Source organism: Oryctolagus cuniculus, chromosome 12 (genome assembly GCF_964237555.1).
Source record: "Oryctolagus cuniculus chromosome 12, mOryCun1.1, whole genome shotgun sequence".
NCBI classification, from domain to species: Eukaryota; Metazoa; Chordata; class Mammalia; order Lagomorpha; family Leporidae; genus Oryctolagus; species Oryctolagus cuniculus.
In genome coordinates, this window is record NC_091443.1 from 53,900,327 (window position 1) to 53,917,684 (window position 17,358).

A 17,358-nucleotide genomic window follows, 5' to 3' on the forward strand; every position below is an offset into this window, starting at 1 on the left:
CGGGCCTCAGATAGACTGCGTTATAATCTTTGAAGCAGGAGTGGTATTTTAGGAGGCCAAAGCTGGAGTGTCCACTTGCCTGAGTTTCAGGAGACTCTCGGTCTCCTCGTTCTGTTCTGGGTTGCCTCTGCTTGTACAGCATTGCACAGCTGATTAGGGCCCTGCCCCAGCTTCCTACCCTCCCCCTCCAACGAGGCCCCTCCCCTGACTCATGCCTTTCCCGAGCTTCGGAACCAGAAACTCCAGACTCCCTGCCAGGCAGAGCCCTGTGCTGTCTTCTCCTCCTCCTCCTCAATGCCATGACTAATCCAAGAGCTGTGGAGAGTCTCAGTTCATACCCGGGTCGGTCTCACCCCAGATGGGACAATCGGCGGCAGCTATTTCCTAGCTGTGTTTTGTGTTGGGGACAATTGGGTCCTGCCTCCCTCGGGATATTTGATCTAAGCCTTCCATACCCTCTCCACCCCATCCCAAGTCTTATAGGTTGTTCTGTTGATACCTGAAACGCAACCTTTCAGAGGGGATTTGGGGCCACCTGGAGGGAAAGAGGTAGGGCTGAGAGACACACCGGCTGACACTCTGTGGAAATTACTAGGCAAGGGGACTCCCCCTTCCTGTAACTCCAGAAAAATAGCCCCAGGCGTGGAAATGCATACTGAGGAGGGATTTTTAGTATTACAACATTGGTACTGTCCCAACTTCTGACTGTGCCTGTGTCTTTTTTTTAAAAAAAGATTTATTTATTTATTTGGATGAAAGGCAGAACTACAGAAAGAAGGAGAGACAGATGATAGATAGATGGATATAGAGAGAAATTTTCCATTCAGTGTTTCATTTCCCAAATGGTCGCAACAGCTGGGGTTGGGCCAGGCCAAAGCCAGGAGCCAGGAACTGCGTCCAAGTCTCCCATGTGGGTGGCAGAGAGTCAAGTACTTGAACTATCATCTGCTGCTTCCTAGGCACACTAGCAGGGAGCTGAATCAGAAATGGGGTAGCTGGGACTTAAACTAGAACTAATATGGGATGCCTGCATCTCAAGGACAGCTTAACCTGCTGCACCACACCACCAGTCCCCATGGGCGTGTTACTTGATATGAACTGTGGGAGAGACTTTGAGTTTTAAGGCAGAGAAAGTTGCTCTAGCCCTAAAGCAGCAAGGCCAAGGAGGGAAACAGAAATGAATCGAGTCAATGGAAGGATTCTGCCTGGATATCTAGGAGTGGAGATGAAGACTTGGTCCTAATGGACATTAGTTGTTGAGGGGAATGTACGGGGCCAAGTCTAGGTAGCTGAAGGGCCCTGAGAAAGATGGAAAGGAAGGAGGCAGAAAAAAAATAGAAGCCAGACAGCTGCTGGTTCAGGTGGCCTGCACAACAACCCTGAGACCTGTTGAGCCAGTTCTGAGGGCTAGGGGCAGCCTTCCCCACCACCCCAGATTATCTCCCTGGGCAAGTCTCGGGCTCGGTAGGAGCAGCACTGTTCCTGGAGGAGAGGCTGAGCTTGAGATTTGTGGGGGAAGCTTGACAACAAAAATCTCAGGATTCTCTTCTTTATAAGACAGACCAGGACAACTGACCCTGCTGCTTTAAAAGAATCACAAAGTCCACTTCCATTCTTTAAAAATGTATTATTATTAAAACCTCAAACACACACACACACACACACACATGCAAGCACACGCCCATGAGGGTACCAGTAGTCCCATCCTAGACAATCAGGCAGGTTCAGCCTTGGCAGGTATGAGAGAAGAAAGCACCGATCATCCCTCTGCATCTGTTCTGACTAAACTCTGATATATGAGGACTGGCCACCAAAGCTGAAGGTGCAGGAAGACTGAAGGAAGTGGCAGACAAACCCGGGCTCTCAGAGTGTTCACTTTAGTGAGAGGAAACTTACATACGGGAGCGTCGTCAAGGGTGGCTGCCTGGTGGCTCTCCACTTCCAGGGCCGAAGGGAAGGGGTTTTTATGGTGAGTCTGTACCAAACCTCAAGGGATCTGCTCCTTGTCAAGGAGTAGGGGCCAAAGGGAGCAGGGAAGACATCAGCTGCATTCCACGACAAAAGGGCCGCACATACTGCCCCATAGCCTGACTTAATAGGTTTGTTTGTGAGAGCATTCCTGCCTGGATGCACGAGTTTGAGTGGACAAAAATGGTTATGTCCAAGATGGCACTGATTATTACTTCAAGCAGTATACCTATATTTCACCCTTTGAAAACAACTCTTAGGCTCTCACAAACCCCCATGCACCCCTTCCATGCTGCTCCCTGAGCCCACAGGGGTTTGAACGTCATGCATGGTGCATTGTGAGGCTATTTGTCTGATCTGTAGGCACAGTTCACTGCAGCAATGTAAGTACATGCATGAACCAACGGAGAAGGGAAGACCTTTCTCTCTGTCTCTCATTGTCTAACTCTGCCTGTCAAAAAAAAAAAAAAAAAAAAAAGACAAAAAATTATGCATGTAACAAGTAACCTTTGCTGCGAATCAAGCCACCTGCTGGAGTTCCCCTTAAGGAAGGAGTGGGATCAGACATGACATTAATTTGATCTTTCATGTGGGCTATTAGAATTGTTGTGTTGTGGAATGATTAGGGGTACAAACATAACATCCAGTTTTTATCATTGTACATGTTTCCCCTTGGGATGTAGTGCACATGTCAAGGGCCATACGGTATTGGAGTTTAACTTTTTGAATTTTAGTGATCTTATCATGAGTGTGGCCTGTTGGCTATCATTTAGAGGTGGTTTTGTAAAAGTAATGAGAACTGGCCGGCGCCGTGGCTCACTAGGCTAATCCTCCGCCTTGCGGCGCCGGCACACCGGGTTCTAGTGCCGGTTGGGGCGCCGGATTCTGTCCTGGTTGCCCCTCTTCCAGGCCAGCTCTCTGCTGTGGCCAGGGAGTGCAGTGGAGGATGGCCCAGGTGCTTGGGCCCTGCACCCCATGGGAGACCAGGAGAGGCACCTGGCTCCTGGCTTCGGATCAGCGCGGTGCGCCGGCCGCGGCGGCCATTGGAGGGTGAACCAATGGCAAAGGAAGACCTTTCTCTCTGTCTCTCTCTCTCTCTCTCGCTGTCCACTCTGCCTGTCAAAAAAAAAAAAAAAAAAAAAGTAATGAGAACTTCAGTAAGAAAAAAGAACATCTCTTGGGGCTGGTGCTGTGATGTAATGAATAAAGCCGCCGCCTGCAGTGCCAGTGTCCCATATGAGCCCCAGTTCGAGTCCCAGCTGCTCCTCTTCCGAGCCAGATCTCTGCTATAGCCTGGGAAAGCAGTAGAAGATGGCCCAAGTCCTTGGGCCCCTGCACCCACGTGGGAGACCCGGAAGAAGCTCCTGGCTCCTGGCTTTGGATTGGCACAGCTCTAGCTATTGTGGCCACCTGGGAAGTGAAACAGTGGATAGAAGACTTCTCTCTCTGCCTCTCTGTAACTCTGCCTTTCAAATAAATAAATAAATATTAAAAAGAAAAAGAAAAGGAAAAAAAGAACATCTTCTAAATCTACTGAGGGGACACAAATGGAAACCAGATGATCATAACACTGCAAAACAGACCTAACCCAATGGGAACACAGCAGGGTCAAATATGCAGATGTAGGAGATGATAAAAGAACTCAACCTTGAGCTCAGGAGAATAAACCCCAAGATGTGATGACCCAGCCATCTGGGAGGCAACAGGGCCATAGGTTAGTTCTCCATAACCACTGTATACCAGTGGGTACCTTCCTGCAGGTACGTGACCATCTTTGCTAATCGGCGTCAAACCAGTCACTATCTTTTAATAATATTGTATAGCTTTCCCTGGATCATGTATAATTGGGGTTATCTTTAGTGTAGTTAGGTTGCTCACAGCACAGGCAGTCAGTGGGCTTAAGTGCCCATTAGCTGGGGGACCATCCAAATGAATCCATTTCAGATTTGCTCAAATGTTTCCCTTTTTTTTTTTTTTTTGGCTGTTGTTGATGCATATGTCCAAGTGGCTTGTTCAGTTCTGTTCCAGAAAGAAAGCAAACCATGACCCTGTTGAGTCAAGGTGTTTTTAATTGGCCATGATGTTGCCTTTAAGTTGGCAATATCTCTGGTACTTAATATATTAGACACCTATTTGTGTTTCTGCTATGGGTTTATCTACATTCTCCTAGTCTTTTCCTACAAGTGAATCTTTTTCTACAGGTGATACTCACCAGGGTGGTCCAGAAGAACTTGATGGAGGAAGTTGACCACATTCCCAGCAAACAGATATAATGTGAATTCGAGTACAGCTGTGATCCCATTGCTGGGAAGCACTGGTGTCTAAAGTGGATCCCAGGGCAAAACCCCAAATGCTTAGTAAGATTTGTAAGTGGTAAACCTGCACCATCTAAGAAGACAACACTGGTAGAATCCCGTTAGATAACACAGCAGCAGCAGCAGCTGCCAGGGGCCAGTGCAGCAGAACACACCACATGTTGGCCAACAGCACAGGGTCCATTAGTAAGTCCTAAAACTAGTGGTGAAATAGCCTGCCAGACCAAGAGGCAGACTTTAGTGCCCTGAGGTATTTCCTGCAGCCCATTTAGGGCATAAGCTGTTACCGCAGGTCTAGAGTCTCACAGGATCAACAGGTACTGATTTCAGTAGCCCAGAGTCTCCTCACACTGTGGCGAGAAATAGCTGATCCACCTTGGAGTAATGCATCATCGGAGTCTCTGTTTAATTACCTCCTGCCCTGGGCCTCGCATCTGTGGTGTTCAAAACAAAATGTTCTCTGTTTATTGGCCAATCCAAGCAGGAGAACACCTGGATATATGGATTAGGCATGAATGAATGGTACTTTGGGGCCAGGGCTAGAGCTCCTAGGTACTCAGAAGGGGCAGGTGTACTGGCCATATGGGTATATGCATGTATTAAGCTTTTTCCAATGACTTCAGTCCTGTTGGCCAAGGTGGTCTTACCCAATAGGACCCTTGTTTGTTGTTTTAATAGGATTATGTTCCCTTATATCAATCCTGCTGCCTGGATATTAAATGGCAGATAAAAGTGCCAGGACATATCACGTGTTTAGACCCAATCTTGTACAACAATGTCCTGTAAAATGAGTGCCCCAGTCACTAGCAATGTGGTGAGGGCACCTGTACGTTACATTTTGAGGGCCCAATGGTGGCAGTCTGATGAGCCCTTTTGCCGAGAAAGGCCTACCAGAGGCCTGTAGCAGTGTCTAAATAGGTTAAGGCATATTTGTCCTTGCTGTTCAGCAAGGAGCCAATATAATCAATTGTCCAGTCTTGTACAGGTTGGATAGCTCAGTGGATTTGTCCCTGTATGTAGGTCAAGTGGTAGGGCTGGAAGCAAAAACACACCTGGCATTGGGCTATGGCTGTGACCAAGTCAGTACATTTCAAACTTCTCTTTGCTATATTCCATCCTATTCCAACACTTTTATTTCTGTTCATGCACCCAAAGAGCCAATTCTGCATCTTGGGCTTGGGACAGGGCTCAGAAGTTTGTCAGGGAATTTGCCTGTTTCCTAAGACAGATGTACAGGCTGGCACATAGCATACAATCACTTGCTTTTGGTTCCTGTACTGGTTGCCACACTGAGACCCTCCAGAGGCCTTCCCAGTACAGACCATTACTCTTCTTACCAATGTGCCACTCACAAAGCCAGGCCTTGGTATCCTGCTCACTTATCAGTGCAGCTGGTCAGCAGCTGTGGCTTGTGTGTTATTGCTAGCCGTACCACCACAGTTCTGTCCACTGCTTGCTTTGATTTTCTCCTGTCTCAAACCATGACATGAGTCACTTGAGTTTCCCTGCTGGACTTATCTATACACCAAACATTTTCAGATACGTAGGCACTGGGGTGGCCATCTGAGGTGGAGAGGTGGTGAGGTAGAATGTCAGTTTTTCTAATGCCTGGATTATATTGGAATTATCAATGTAAATAAGAAACACCACTTTGCTTAGTTCCCTATAATCTAGTCATTCTCCATGTCCCAGCAGCCATTTTTTCAATTGACCTATTAAAAACAGTGTAAGCTGGATGTAAAATCTCAACTCTGATTCTTTTGTGGTTTCTCCTATATCTGTACCTTTTGGGTAGTTTATACTATCTCCTATGTATTTCCTATCTAGTGGCAGGGAGGTCAACAGGGTCCCATGTAGCTTCCCTGCCAACATTGTCTTTATTAATTAATTAATTTTTAAAAAGATTTATTTATTTGACTGGGAGTCAAAGGGAACACATAGACAAGTCTAGTACCTGCTAATGCTAACCGATGGAGTAAATAAAGGGGAGAGTGATCCAACATGGGAAGTGAGATACTCAGCAGACTCATAGAATGGCAGATGTCCTAAATAGCACTCTGGCCTCAGAATCAGCCCTAAAGGCATTCGGAGCTGGCTGAAAAGCTCATGAGAGTATTTCAGGCATGGAAAGCCAAGACACTCTGGCAAAAGATCTCTGCGAGTGAGATCCCAGTGGAAAGAACAGGTCATCAAAGAAGGAGGTACCTTTCTCTGAAGGGAGGAGAGAACCTCCACTTTGACTATGACCTTGTCTAAACAAGATAAGAGTCGGAGAACTCAGAGGGCTTCCATAGCCTTGGAAACTCATGACTGGAGCATAGGGAGATTACTGATGCCATAGACAGGAGTGTCAATTGGTAAAGTCAACAACAGGAGTCACTGTGCACTTACTCCTCATGTAGGATCTCTATCCTTAATGTGCTGTACATTGAGATTTAATGCTATAACGAGTACTCAAACAATATATTTCACTTTGTGTTTCTATGGGGGTGCAAACTGTTGAAATCCTTACTTAATGCATACTAAACTGATCCTCTGTAAAAAAAAAAAAAAAAAAAAAAAAAAAAAAAAAAAAAAAAAAAAGAAATTATCAATTCCCAACTTGACTCTCACTGGGATTAAACATGACAATAGGTCTGCTCTGATTTCATCATCATTTAAAAAAATCATCTATTATTTTTCACTTTATGTTTCTGTGTGGGAGCAAACTGTTGAAATCCATACTTAATGTATACTAAGCTGATCTTCTGTATATTAAGATAATCGAAAATGAATCATGATGTGAATGGAAGGGGAGAGGGAGTGGGAAAGGGGAGGGTTGTGGGTGGGAGGGATGGTATGGGGGGGAAGCCATTGTAATCCATAAGTCGTACTTTGGAAAATTATATGCATTAAATAAAAGTTTAAAAAAAAAAAAAAAAAAAAAAGATTTATTTATTTGAAAGAGTTACACACAGAGAGAAGGAGAGGCAGAGAGAGAGAGAGAGATAGAAAGAGAGAGAGAGAGAAAGATCTTCCGCCTGCTGGTTCACTCCCCACTTGGCTGCAATGGCTGGAGCTGTGGGACTTGAACCGGTGCCCGTATGGGATGCCAGCACTGCAGGCGGTGGCTTTACCTGCTATGCCACAGTGCTGGCCCCTGATTTTAACTATGTTGTCACACAAAACATGTGAACCAGGGGTCATATTTATTTTCTAGTCACTCTCATAGGCTGTTTGCTTCCCTTTTTGGTATCCTTTGTCTGCTTACCTTTTTTCCTTGACTTAGTAACGTCACATTTGATCACTGCATTTGCCTCCCTAATGAGACAGCTCAGCCAACAATCAGACTGAGAAGGAAGAAGGCCATACCACTCCTGGGGGGCACTCTGCTGTAACTGGTTTTTTGTTCAAGTAAAATGGCCTTGCTGTGTCTTCAAAATACCTGGGCATAAATAGCCCATTGCATTCCTAGTTCCCACAGGATTCCCTGTTTCCTCTATAGTCCTCTATGCTTGGATTTTCCTCACTGTGCCAGACTTCCCTCATGAATGAAATAATCCAGTCAATGAGAGAGTGCTTTCCTTCAATTTGGTGTGCAGTGTGTAAATGCTACCAAAGGGAGGGATGAACAGGGGTGTTACTCATCTTTTATGCCCTGTTCCCTGTGAAGAGAGGTTGTCTTCTCCAGTACCTAATTTCACTACCCATGCAACTAACACCTTGTGGCAACAACTGCTTGATGTTTTTTGCTGTTTCAAACAGTTCAGTAGCAGTGATTTATTTGAAAGGCAGGGTGACAAAGAAATGGAGAGACAGAGATCTTTTACCCACTGGTTTATTCCCCAAATGGCCAGAGACAGGGATGGGCCAGATTGAAGCCACGAGCCTGCAACTCCATCCAGATCTCCCACGTGGGTGGCAGAGGACCAAATACTTGGGCTATCCTAAGTGCATTAGTGGGGAGCTAGATTAAAAGCAGAATAGCTGGGACTTGAACTGGCACTCTGATATGGCATGTTGGCATTACAAGCAGGGGTTTAACTTACTGGGCCACAATTTAGTCCCACGGTCACTCAAGTTTTTGGTATGTCTGCCTGTCCTAGTACCAGGATGTGTTGGGCTTTTGTATTCTGTAAACATGGTCAGACAATGTAACAAGGCTTCTGGAGAGAAGCTGCTTCTATTTCTACATCATCATCACTTCCTTCCTCTCATGGATTTGAATTCTTGGCATTCCATTCTGGCTTAGAGGAAAGCTTGGACCTGTATCCTTTTCCATTTCTTCCTTCTAGTCTTTATGAAATGGCATGCCAGAACTTCTAGCTTAGAATTGAGTTCCTCTATTTCCTCTGCCAGATTGGATGCAAAAAGGGACCTAAAGAGATGCTGATTCCTGTTCTAACTTCTTTATTTGCTTCTGCCTCTATTACCATGATGGTAATGACCCAAACAGTCTCCAGCCACGGCCAGCCAACAGGCGCAACAGTATGTTTCTCTCTGTCCTGAAAGAAGTGCCATGGCTTTCAACAAATAATTGATGTAGAACTGAGCAGCACTTTCAGTCTCATGCAGCAGGCTACAAATATCAAATATATGGGCCATCCTGCCCCACTCAAAGACAGATGGCCAACTCAGGATTTCCCTCAGAGAGGCTTTTTTCCCTCTACTCATTTCTTTGGTCTCCTGGCTGATTGCCAAGTATACCAATTAAACCCAGTATAAGAGAACTAGCAGTCAAAGGTGGAAGGCGCCAAAAGTTAGAAGAAAGTGGCAGACAAACCCAGGATTACAAAGCATATACTTTATTGAAGGATAACCTATGTACAGAAGTGTGAACATGGTCAACTGCTTGACCAGTGGATCTCCACGCCTCGGCCTAAAGGGAGGGGGCTTACATATTAGACAATGGTGGCTCTGTGTCAATGACAATGGGTCTATTTCTCATCAAGAAGTAGGGAACAGGTCAGCTGCACTCCAAGATAAATGGGGCAGCACTTACTGCCCAAGAGCTCCACTTAATGGGTTTGTTATGAGAGCATTCCTGCCGGTGTGCAGGAGTTTGAGGAGTGGACAAAATGGTGGTTATGTCCAAGATGGTGCTAATTATGTCAAAGTATACCAACAACAGTCCTGTCAGCTCTTAGGGGGATCTTGAGCAGAGGATGGAGGAAAGTCAGACGGAGTGATCACAGGTAAAAGATCTCCCCAGGAACTGACACGGGCACACCTATACAGATCTCTGTGGGATAGAAAAAGAGATGTCAGTGTGGGCTGTGGTTTCTTGCCATGTCCCAGTATTTGGGTGACATCCCCCACACCCCCATACCTGCCATGCTGACGGGCTGTGATCACAGCGTGCTGCATGTGCCCATCTGAACAGCACAGGTGACAATGCACATGGCGAGGACGTTTAAGGACAGGCTGGGTAATACGGGGCCAGCGATTAGCCTCCTCTGGTGACCCCCGGGCGAGGATCACCATAGAGAACTTTTCCTCCTTCAGTTTCTTGTTCTAAGATAAGGATACGGAGGGAAAAGATACAGGAAAAACCTTCTTAGGCACCTTTCTCGCAAGCCGCCCCCCACCCCTCAAAATTCCTATATTCCCCTTTTCAGTCCATAAATCACATACAGAGGTTATAAAATCTCCAGATTACTCTCTGAATTCTCCAACTCCTCCCTCCTCTGATTCTTTTTCTTGCTTCTCCAGGCTACTTTCTCCCTGCTGCAATACTCCCAGAGTTCTTACCCAGCTGAAGGGGATGGGGTGGTAGCCTTGGGAGAAGCTGCAGGCCAGGGACCTAGAGGCTGTCAACTGGGGACAAGGAAGTTCATGTGGACACTGTGAACAGACATAAAGACATGAGCTAAGACAAAAGAGCCACGGAGCATAAAACTTACAAGCTAGGAGTGACAGTCAAGAGGGGCTAGGGAGAGGGGAACATGGGGGCAGAGGGAAGCAGGAGTGAGGGACTCCCTAGGTAGAAAGTGGACAGGGACACAAAGGAGTGGAGAGCAGCTTGGCTTTACCCCCTCTCTTCCTGGCTACACTTGAGTTCCGATCTGTGTGTGGGGTCAGGTAGAAGTAATACTCACTGGGGCAAAGACAAAACCAGGCCGAGGGTCTAAGGGTGACTTTTCTTTCCCCTGAAATCACAGAAAAACAAAGAAATAAAGCTGGGTCTGTGGGGCCCATTTTCATAACTCAATCTCTGCACTTAGTAAATTGAAGACTGCTTTAACGTTCAGTTCTAATAATGATTAACTACGTCCTTTGGGTTAAGCTGCCCACATCTCTAATACTCTGAACAAAGAACTTTCTCTTTGCAGCAGGAACTTGGCTCAGTGTGGTCTCTCCCTTGTCAGCAGCCTCCACTCAAGAAAATCTCACTCCAGGACAATTGAATATACGATTGTACTCTGGCTTCTAATTCTCCCATAGAGACAAGATTCTTGGATCAGTAATGCCCTGCATCTGGGATCAGCAAACCTGTTATTTAAAGGGCCAGAGAGTAGGCAAAAATCTCTTTCCCAACTATCAACTCTTTTGTTTGGAGCATGAAAGCAGTCATAGTGAATACAGACATGCAGAGTAAGCATGGCTCACACAAAAACAGGTGGTGGGCTGGATGTCGGCAACAGGCCCTTGCTCGGCAACTACTGCTCTAGCATACATATGTATATATTTACGTATCTTGTTTCCTGAGAGTCTCCCTCACCAACGGATGACAGTTCTTCAGTTTTCAAGGGAGTAAGAGTAACTGCTGTAGGTGAGTGGGAGTGAAGGAAGAAGAAGGAATCTTACTTTAAGGACTACATCCCTGGCATCCATGAGAAGGCAGTGCCCTGCTTTTGTTCCATTCTCTACCAACACCTGTTCACAAGAGGGGAAGATAAGCAGAAGCCCCAAGTTACACAAAAGATCAACGTCAGCAGCTCTGTAGGAACATTCAGAGGAAGTACGAGTTCTAAAAGGAAATGGGCGTTATATGTAAGACAGAGATAAGAGATCTGAAAAGAGGATAAAGACACTTCCGAAGGGGACAACTATGCAAGAACGAGGACAATGAAAGTAGGGAAAGCAAGAAATCCATGAAGCTGCTTTAGGACTTACGAGGTCTCAACTCACCAGAAAACCACTTGTCTTTCGCCACAAGTTCTGAACTGTCTCAGTGCGGTCAGCCTTGCTGGGCAGTTCACTTAGGGAAAAGGCTGATACCACGACATCAAACTGCACCTGAGGACCAAGAGAAGAAACACGAAAGACCTGACATCTCCCTATTCCAAGAGGACAACAAAGTCCTAGCCCTGAAGTTTTTTCTATTGCTTCCTTTTTTCTTCCAACACTCAATGCTGGATTGCAAACCTAAGGCCACAGTTTTCTATCTGCCATATTCAACACAAAGAATACTCTGAACACTGCCACTTGCCTTAGGTGATACAGGTAGAAATTGTCTGAAAAAGACACCTGGAACATAAGGATCCCTAGACTCTGAACCACCTGTGGAAGAAAGAAGAAATGTGACGATCATGAGTGTATATGAAGTTTACAGTCACAGGTGTAAACGGAATAGATATCCAAATAAGAAACATGGCCCTGAGAATAAAGAAAAACACCAGAGGAGAATGAGGCACAACATGAAAAGTTTGCCCAATCTATACATAGTCCAGCAAAGGCCTCTAATTCCTGCTGCTTGACCATTACATTGGAAGAGGAACAGATTCACCTTTACTTTTGGTCCTCTCTTCTACTTCCTAATAAAACCACCCTTTCTAGTACTCCTTAGCATTAAATTCCTCGATTTTGGAAGACTTCAATCTTGTAGCTTGTCCTCACCTTTCAGTAGTTTTTCTGCCAAATCCAACATGGCAGCTGATCTGTCCACACACAAATATTCACGTAGGCTCTGGCCCCAGGCACTGTGAGCAGCCCTAAGATGGCAAAATACAAACCACCAATTCTATGACAAAAAGTCACTCTTACAGGAGATGTATCTATTATCAACCCCACCCCTGGGAAAACAGGTATCATGTTTAGAAAAGTTGGAAAAATGAAAATGAACAATGTTATTTTCTTGTTTTACTTATAGTTCCTTAAAAAAAGGAAGGCTCAGAAAATTACCTGTAGTCAAAAGAACTTTGACATGTAAAAACTTACACCCTACACTATTTTTTTTTATTATTTTTTTTAATTTTTATTTTTTTGACAGGCAGAGTGGACAGTGAGAGAGAGAGAGACAGAGAGAAAGGTCTTCCTTTGCCGTTGGTTCACCCTCCAATGGCCGCCACGGCCGGCGCGCTGCGGCCGGCGCACCGCGCTGATCCGATGGCAGGAGCCAGGAGCCACTGCTTTTCCTGGTCTCCCATGGGGTACAGGGCCCAAGCACTTGGGCCATCCTCCACTTCACTCCCTGGCCACAGCAGAGAGCTGGCCTGGAAGAGGGGCAACCAGGACAGAATCCGGCGCCCCAACCGGGACTAGAACCCGGTGTACCGGTGCCGCTAGGCGGAGGATTAGCCTAGTGAGCCGCGGCGCCGGCCACCCTACACTATTATTCCTTTGCTTTTAAACTTTTCAGATATGGGTCTTTTTTCACTATGATACTTCTTTTAAATCCTGGCCCTAACCCATATACCTTCTTCTGCCTCGCCTAATCGGAGAGAAGAAACATTCTAGGTTCTCAACTTTCCTATTTTTCCTGTGGTTTTTCAAGTTCTTGATACTGGATTGGTGTTAAGTGTGGCCTTCTAGAACTAGACTTGAGAAAGGGATGAAGCAAGTTACTCACCAGGTGACAGAGCCAGTACCCGAGCCAAAGTCCATTAAGGTTTGTGGCTGAAACTCTGGAATTCGAGTTCGGATCTGGAGAAACACACAACACCCCACAGTATGGTAAGCAGATACTTATTTAGTGCCTTAGTAAATATGAATTAGGGGACTATGACAGAGGAAGAAAGATGTGAACACATTCTGAGATTCAACATAAACACTTAACAACAAGCTCCTAAAATAGTGGTTCTGAACCTTTCTTGGGTCACAGAATCCTTTTACAGGACAAGAGAACTTTAAGAAAGAAAGAAAAAAAAAAAGCAAAGCATAAAAGCCTACGCAGCACCCTAAGAATCCCTACCGTACAGACTACATTATGAATCAATAAGGGAACAGCAGGTAAGAGCGTTCAAGTTAGACACAGATTTTTCACCTCATGGAATGCCCTGGAGACTGCCGCGAAGCCACCATCCAGTCTCGCTGCCATATACACCAGGCTCAGTCCTTCATTGTAGCTGCACAAAAATCAGAGTCACACCTGCTGACCATTGCGAGGAAATAAGATCTTGGAAAGGGCTCTTCCACTTTAGCTTTTCACTCCCCAGGGCAGAGTGGTCCTGGGGATCACTATCACTCAGGCACTTTTTCAAACACTGCATTGATCATGCAATTGTGCGGCTCCATTCTCCTTTTCAAGTCCAACTTTTCTTCCTTCTGCATGTTTTCTAGTCCCCCTCACCTCAGTTCTTGCCAATGGTAGGTGGTTTTGCGCAGGGCATGTAGCACTGCTCCACGAAGCTTTTCTTCTGTCTGGGATGAGTCTGCGGTGAGAACAAGGACTGGAAGTGAGGACCTAAGGAGAACAGAGACCAGATCCAATATTTAATTCACTGCCCTCCCGGTTCTCCCCTCTCCCACTGGAAAAGCCTCAAAGCTCAAGAAAGCAGCCAAACCTAGAGAAAAATTTCAGCTAAGGATAATCACCACCAGCACCCCTAGAGTGTATGAGATAGTATTTGCCTCCAACAGCAGTATATTCAACTTAACTGACCCTACCCAACAAATTTTTTTCTATAATAAAGGAAAATACAATTTAGATTTAAAGGATAAGAGAAGGACAATTATTTTGTGGATTTCCTCACTTCCCCAAAACTTAAGACTGTGACATCTTGAATGTTCCTATAGGTGGAAAAGGGACTCTATTGTGTTTGGCAAGTATGTACTAAATGCCCATTCAGAGCCAGATTGTGGGGGGTGTAGGGGACACAAGATAAATAAAAGGTCTGTAAGACGAAGGAGCTCACAACCGTGAATATATTACATGTATTCTCCAATCCCAGAGGTTTTCAGCATTAGGCAGTTAACTTTACAGGGACTTTCACCTTAATAAGAATGGGCCAGCGCTGCGGCTCAATAGGCTAATCCTCCACCTAGCGGTGCCGGCACACCGGGTTCTAGTCCCGGTTGCCCCTCTTCCAGGCCAGCTCTCTGCTGTGGCCAAGGAGTGCAGTGGAGGATGGCCCAAGTCCTTGGGCCCTGCACCCCATGGGAGACCAGGAGAAGCACCTGGCTCCTGCCTTCGGATCAGCGCCGTGCGCCGGCCACAGTGGCCGTTGGAGGGTGAACCAACGGCAAAAGGAAGACCTTTCTCTCTCTCTTTCTCACTATCCACTCTGCCTGTCAAAAAAAAAAAAAAAAAAAAGTAGATGGTCCCAACTGGGATCCAGATTTCAATTGCCATACTCTGTCCCTTCCTCACGTCCCAAGGGTAGTCTCTGGAACAAATCTATCTTCCAGTAAGGTGGAAAGTCAAATAAGAAACTCCAATATCTATTTGAGAGACTGTAAAATTATCTCTTGCACTTCATTCCCCAGTTTCAATCCGGCCTAATCTTTCATCAGTCTTCAATCCTACCTGCGTTTTCCAGGAACTTTTTCTCCAGACTCACAGCCCGTCTTTGTAGCTCCTCAGGTTCTACGGGCAAGTGTCGGCTCCAGAGATAATTGGTCAGTGCTTGCACATGCTTCTCCACATTGGGCACTGCGTTCTCTGGAGGCCAGAGATGAAAAGCAGAATTACCTGTGTGCAAAGGCCCATTTCTTTTTCTCCTCGGATACCCCTTTCCCGCCGTTACTTACGGAGTAGCAGTAGCTGGGCGGCGTCAGCCAGTGCCTGTGGCAGTTGCACGCACGGCAGACGTAGGATGCCAGGGTGCCGACGGTGAGGCTTCTTCCCCAGAAAATCGGACTTGTTATCTACCTGACTCACGCCGCGAACAAGGGCCGCCAGCGCCTGGAAGCCGAGAAAGGAAAGCTGGGTGCCAGCCACAAAGGAAGACTGAGGGCTCTCAATTAAAGGAAGCGGCTGCCAAACAGCTCCTTCTTGGAGCGCAGCTGTCTCTAGGGTCCCAGAGCTTCTTCGGGAGCAGAGAAAGTAGGTACTCACCCGGGACTGGGGGGCCATTCGAAGCCCGCGGCGCCATCTGCCCAATATCGAGGGCAACCTCTTTCCCGACGCAGCCGCCATGCCTTCGCAGGCGAACCGGAAACAGAAACGAAAGTGACCCTCAGCTCCCAACGACGCGCGGAACTTCCTCCGGGATTTCGCTCGAGACAGCATCAACCAATGAGAAGAAGGAGTGCTCATTAGTAGCCAATAAGCAGTCGATATGTAAATCTACTCGCGGCGGAAGCCGTTCGTGGGCGGGACTTGGAAGTCAGGTCCGACCTGATCGGCGGAAAGGGGGTGCTGCAGAGCCCGAAATTGAGGGGGCGGGGCATGAGGGACGGAGGCGGGCTTTCGGCTGTCAAAATCTGGTTGCTTTTCTCCCTGTAGAACTGAATCTGGAGTTGTTTTCCTCTGTGAACCGGAGAATGCAGTAATGAAAAGGTGAGGAAACCAGATTTAAACTACTAAAGGTAGTAAATTAATAATTTAGTTAACAGTTTAATTAGTTGTCAGTTTCTCGTCAGTTAGCAATAAGCTAACGCTAACGCTTGCTGAGAACGCCCACATGCTAGGTAATGTGCTAGGAACTTCTCCTTGGGGTCTGTTGGGAAGTCAGCATCCCATATCAGAGTTCCTGGGTTCCGCATTCCAGTTTCTTGCTGGTGCACACCCTGCTAGGCAGCAGGTGATGGCCCAAGTCCTCGGGTCCCTGTCACGTAGGGGACCCGGGTTAAATGACCAGTCCCTGACTTAGGCTTGGCTTCACCCCTGCTGTTGCTGGGATTTGAGGAGTGAATCAACAGGAGATTCTCTCTCTGTGTTTAAAAATAAATTTTCAAAATTAAGGAAGAAAATCCTTCTATGTAATCTAGTTCCTACCAAGGCATATCCTGCTGTCAGCCCCATTTTGCACTTGAGGAAAGTGAGACTTCTAATGGTTAAATATGTGCAAGATCACAATTTTTTTTAAAGATTTATTTTATTTATTTGAAAGAGTTACAGAGAGAGGTAGAGGCTGAGAGGGAGGTCTTCCATCCGCTGGTTCATTCCCCAGACGACTGCAACGGTCAGAGCTGCCCCGATCTGAAGCCAGGATCCAGGAGCTTCTTCTGAGTCTCCCACAGGGGTTCGTTCAGGAGCCCAAGGACTTGGGCCATCTTGTACGGCTTTCCCAGGGCATAGCAGAGAGCTGGATGGGAAGGGGAGCAACCAGTACTAGAACTGGGGCCCATATGGGATGCCGGTGCTTCAGGCCAGGGCTTTAACCCGCTGTGCCATAGTGCCGGCCCCTGAGATCACAAATCTTGTTAGGTGACAGCTAGTTTAACACTGATTTCATTTTTACACAATATGCTATACCCCATATTGTTGGTGGTTGGGGCACAAGTTAGTTAACTTTATGCTAAGTGTTTGGAGGTGTTAGCATGTAACACTAAAAAGCTTACTGTGCCGTAAACTCTTGATATCTGTAGCAAAGGTCCATCCTTACTCTGCTGGGATAGAAGTCTAGTGACAGGATGGGTAGAAGTTCTTCCTTTGCTGTTATGGCAAGAGTCCAAATATGATAATTATGGTGTACCATGGGGAACTGTGTCAGCTGAAGACTTAAATGTCTGATTTGTTAGGTTAACATGATTTGATTCCAATAAAGGAGATCTTTCCTTTATAATCGAAATGCTTTAGAAGTAGGCTTCAGGTGTTTCATTATTCTCCTCCTGTTCAGGCTTACCTTTCTTTTGGTGTGCCTTTTTCCTCTTTGAGTTTGGTTCTGCTGCAACACTTGGTTTCATCTTTTGTGGTACTTTTATTGGCAGGATAAAAATATACCTTATACATCAGCTCTGTGTTCTACTAGAGAAGTAGTAGAACATAGAA

General features: G+C 46.2%; 1 protein-coding gene across 2 annotated transcripts; it reads right to left on the minus strand.

Annotated features, from left to right (window-relative positions):
* Nucleotides 1-9,051: 9,051 nt before the first annotated feature.
* On the minus strand, nt 9,052-15,638 carry METTL17 (methyltransferase like 17). 2 transcript variants are annotated; one of them, XM_002717881.5, is made up of 14 exons: nt 15,481-15,638; nt 15,174-15,327; nt 14,950-15,084; nt 13,774-13,855; nt 13,468-13,549; nt 13,054-13,127; nt 12,102-12,196; nt 11,695-11,765; nt 11,394-11,501; nt 11,070-11,138; nt 10,361-10,411; nt 10,014-10,106; nt 9,592-9,776; nt 9,052-9,504 (listed from the first exon to the last, which is right to left on the minus strand). In XM_002717881.5, exons 1-14 carry the CDS (start codon nt 15,559-15,561, stop codon nt 9,399-9,401), a joined length of 1,386 nt encoding a protein of 461 aa, XP_002717927.2. In that variant the 5' UTR covers nt 15,562-15,638; the 3' UTR covers nt 9,052-9,398. The 2 variants fall into 2 exon arrangements, with proteins under 2 accessions (XP_002717927.2, XP_017203661.2); XM_017348172.3 differs by lacking the exons at nt 10,361-10,411; nt 11,070-11,138.
* Between the last annotated feature and the right edge of the window lie 1,720 nt (nt 15,639-17,358).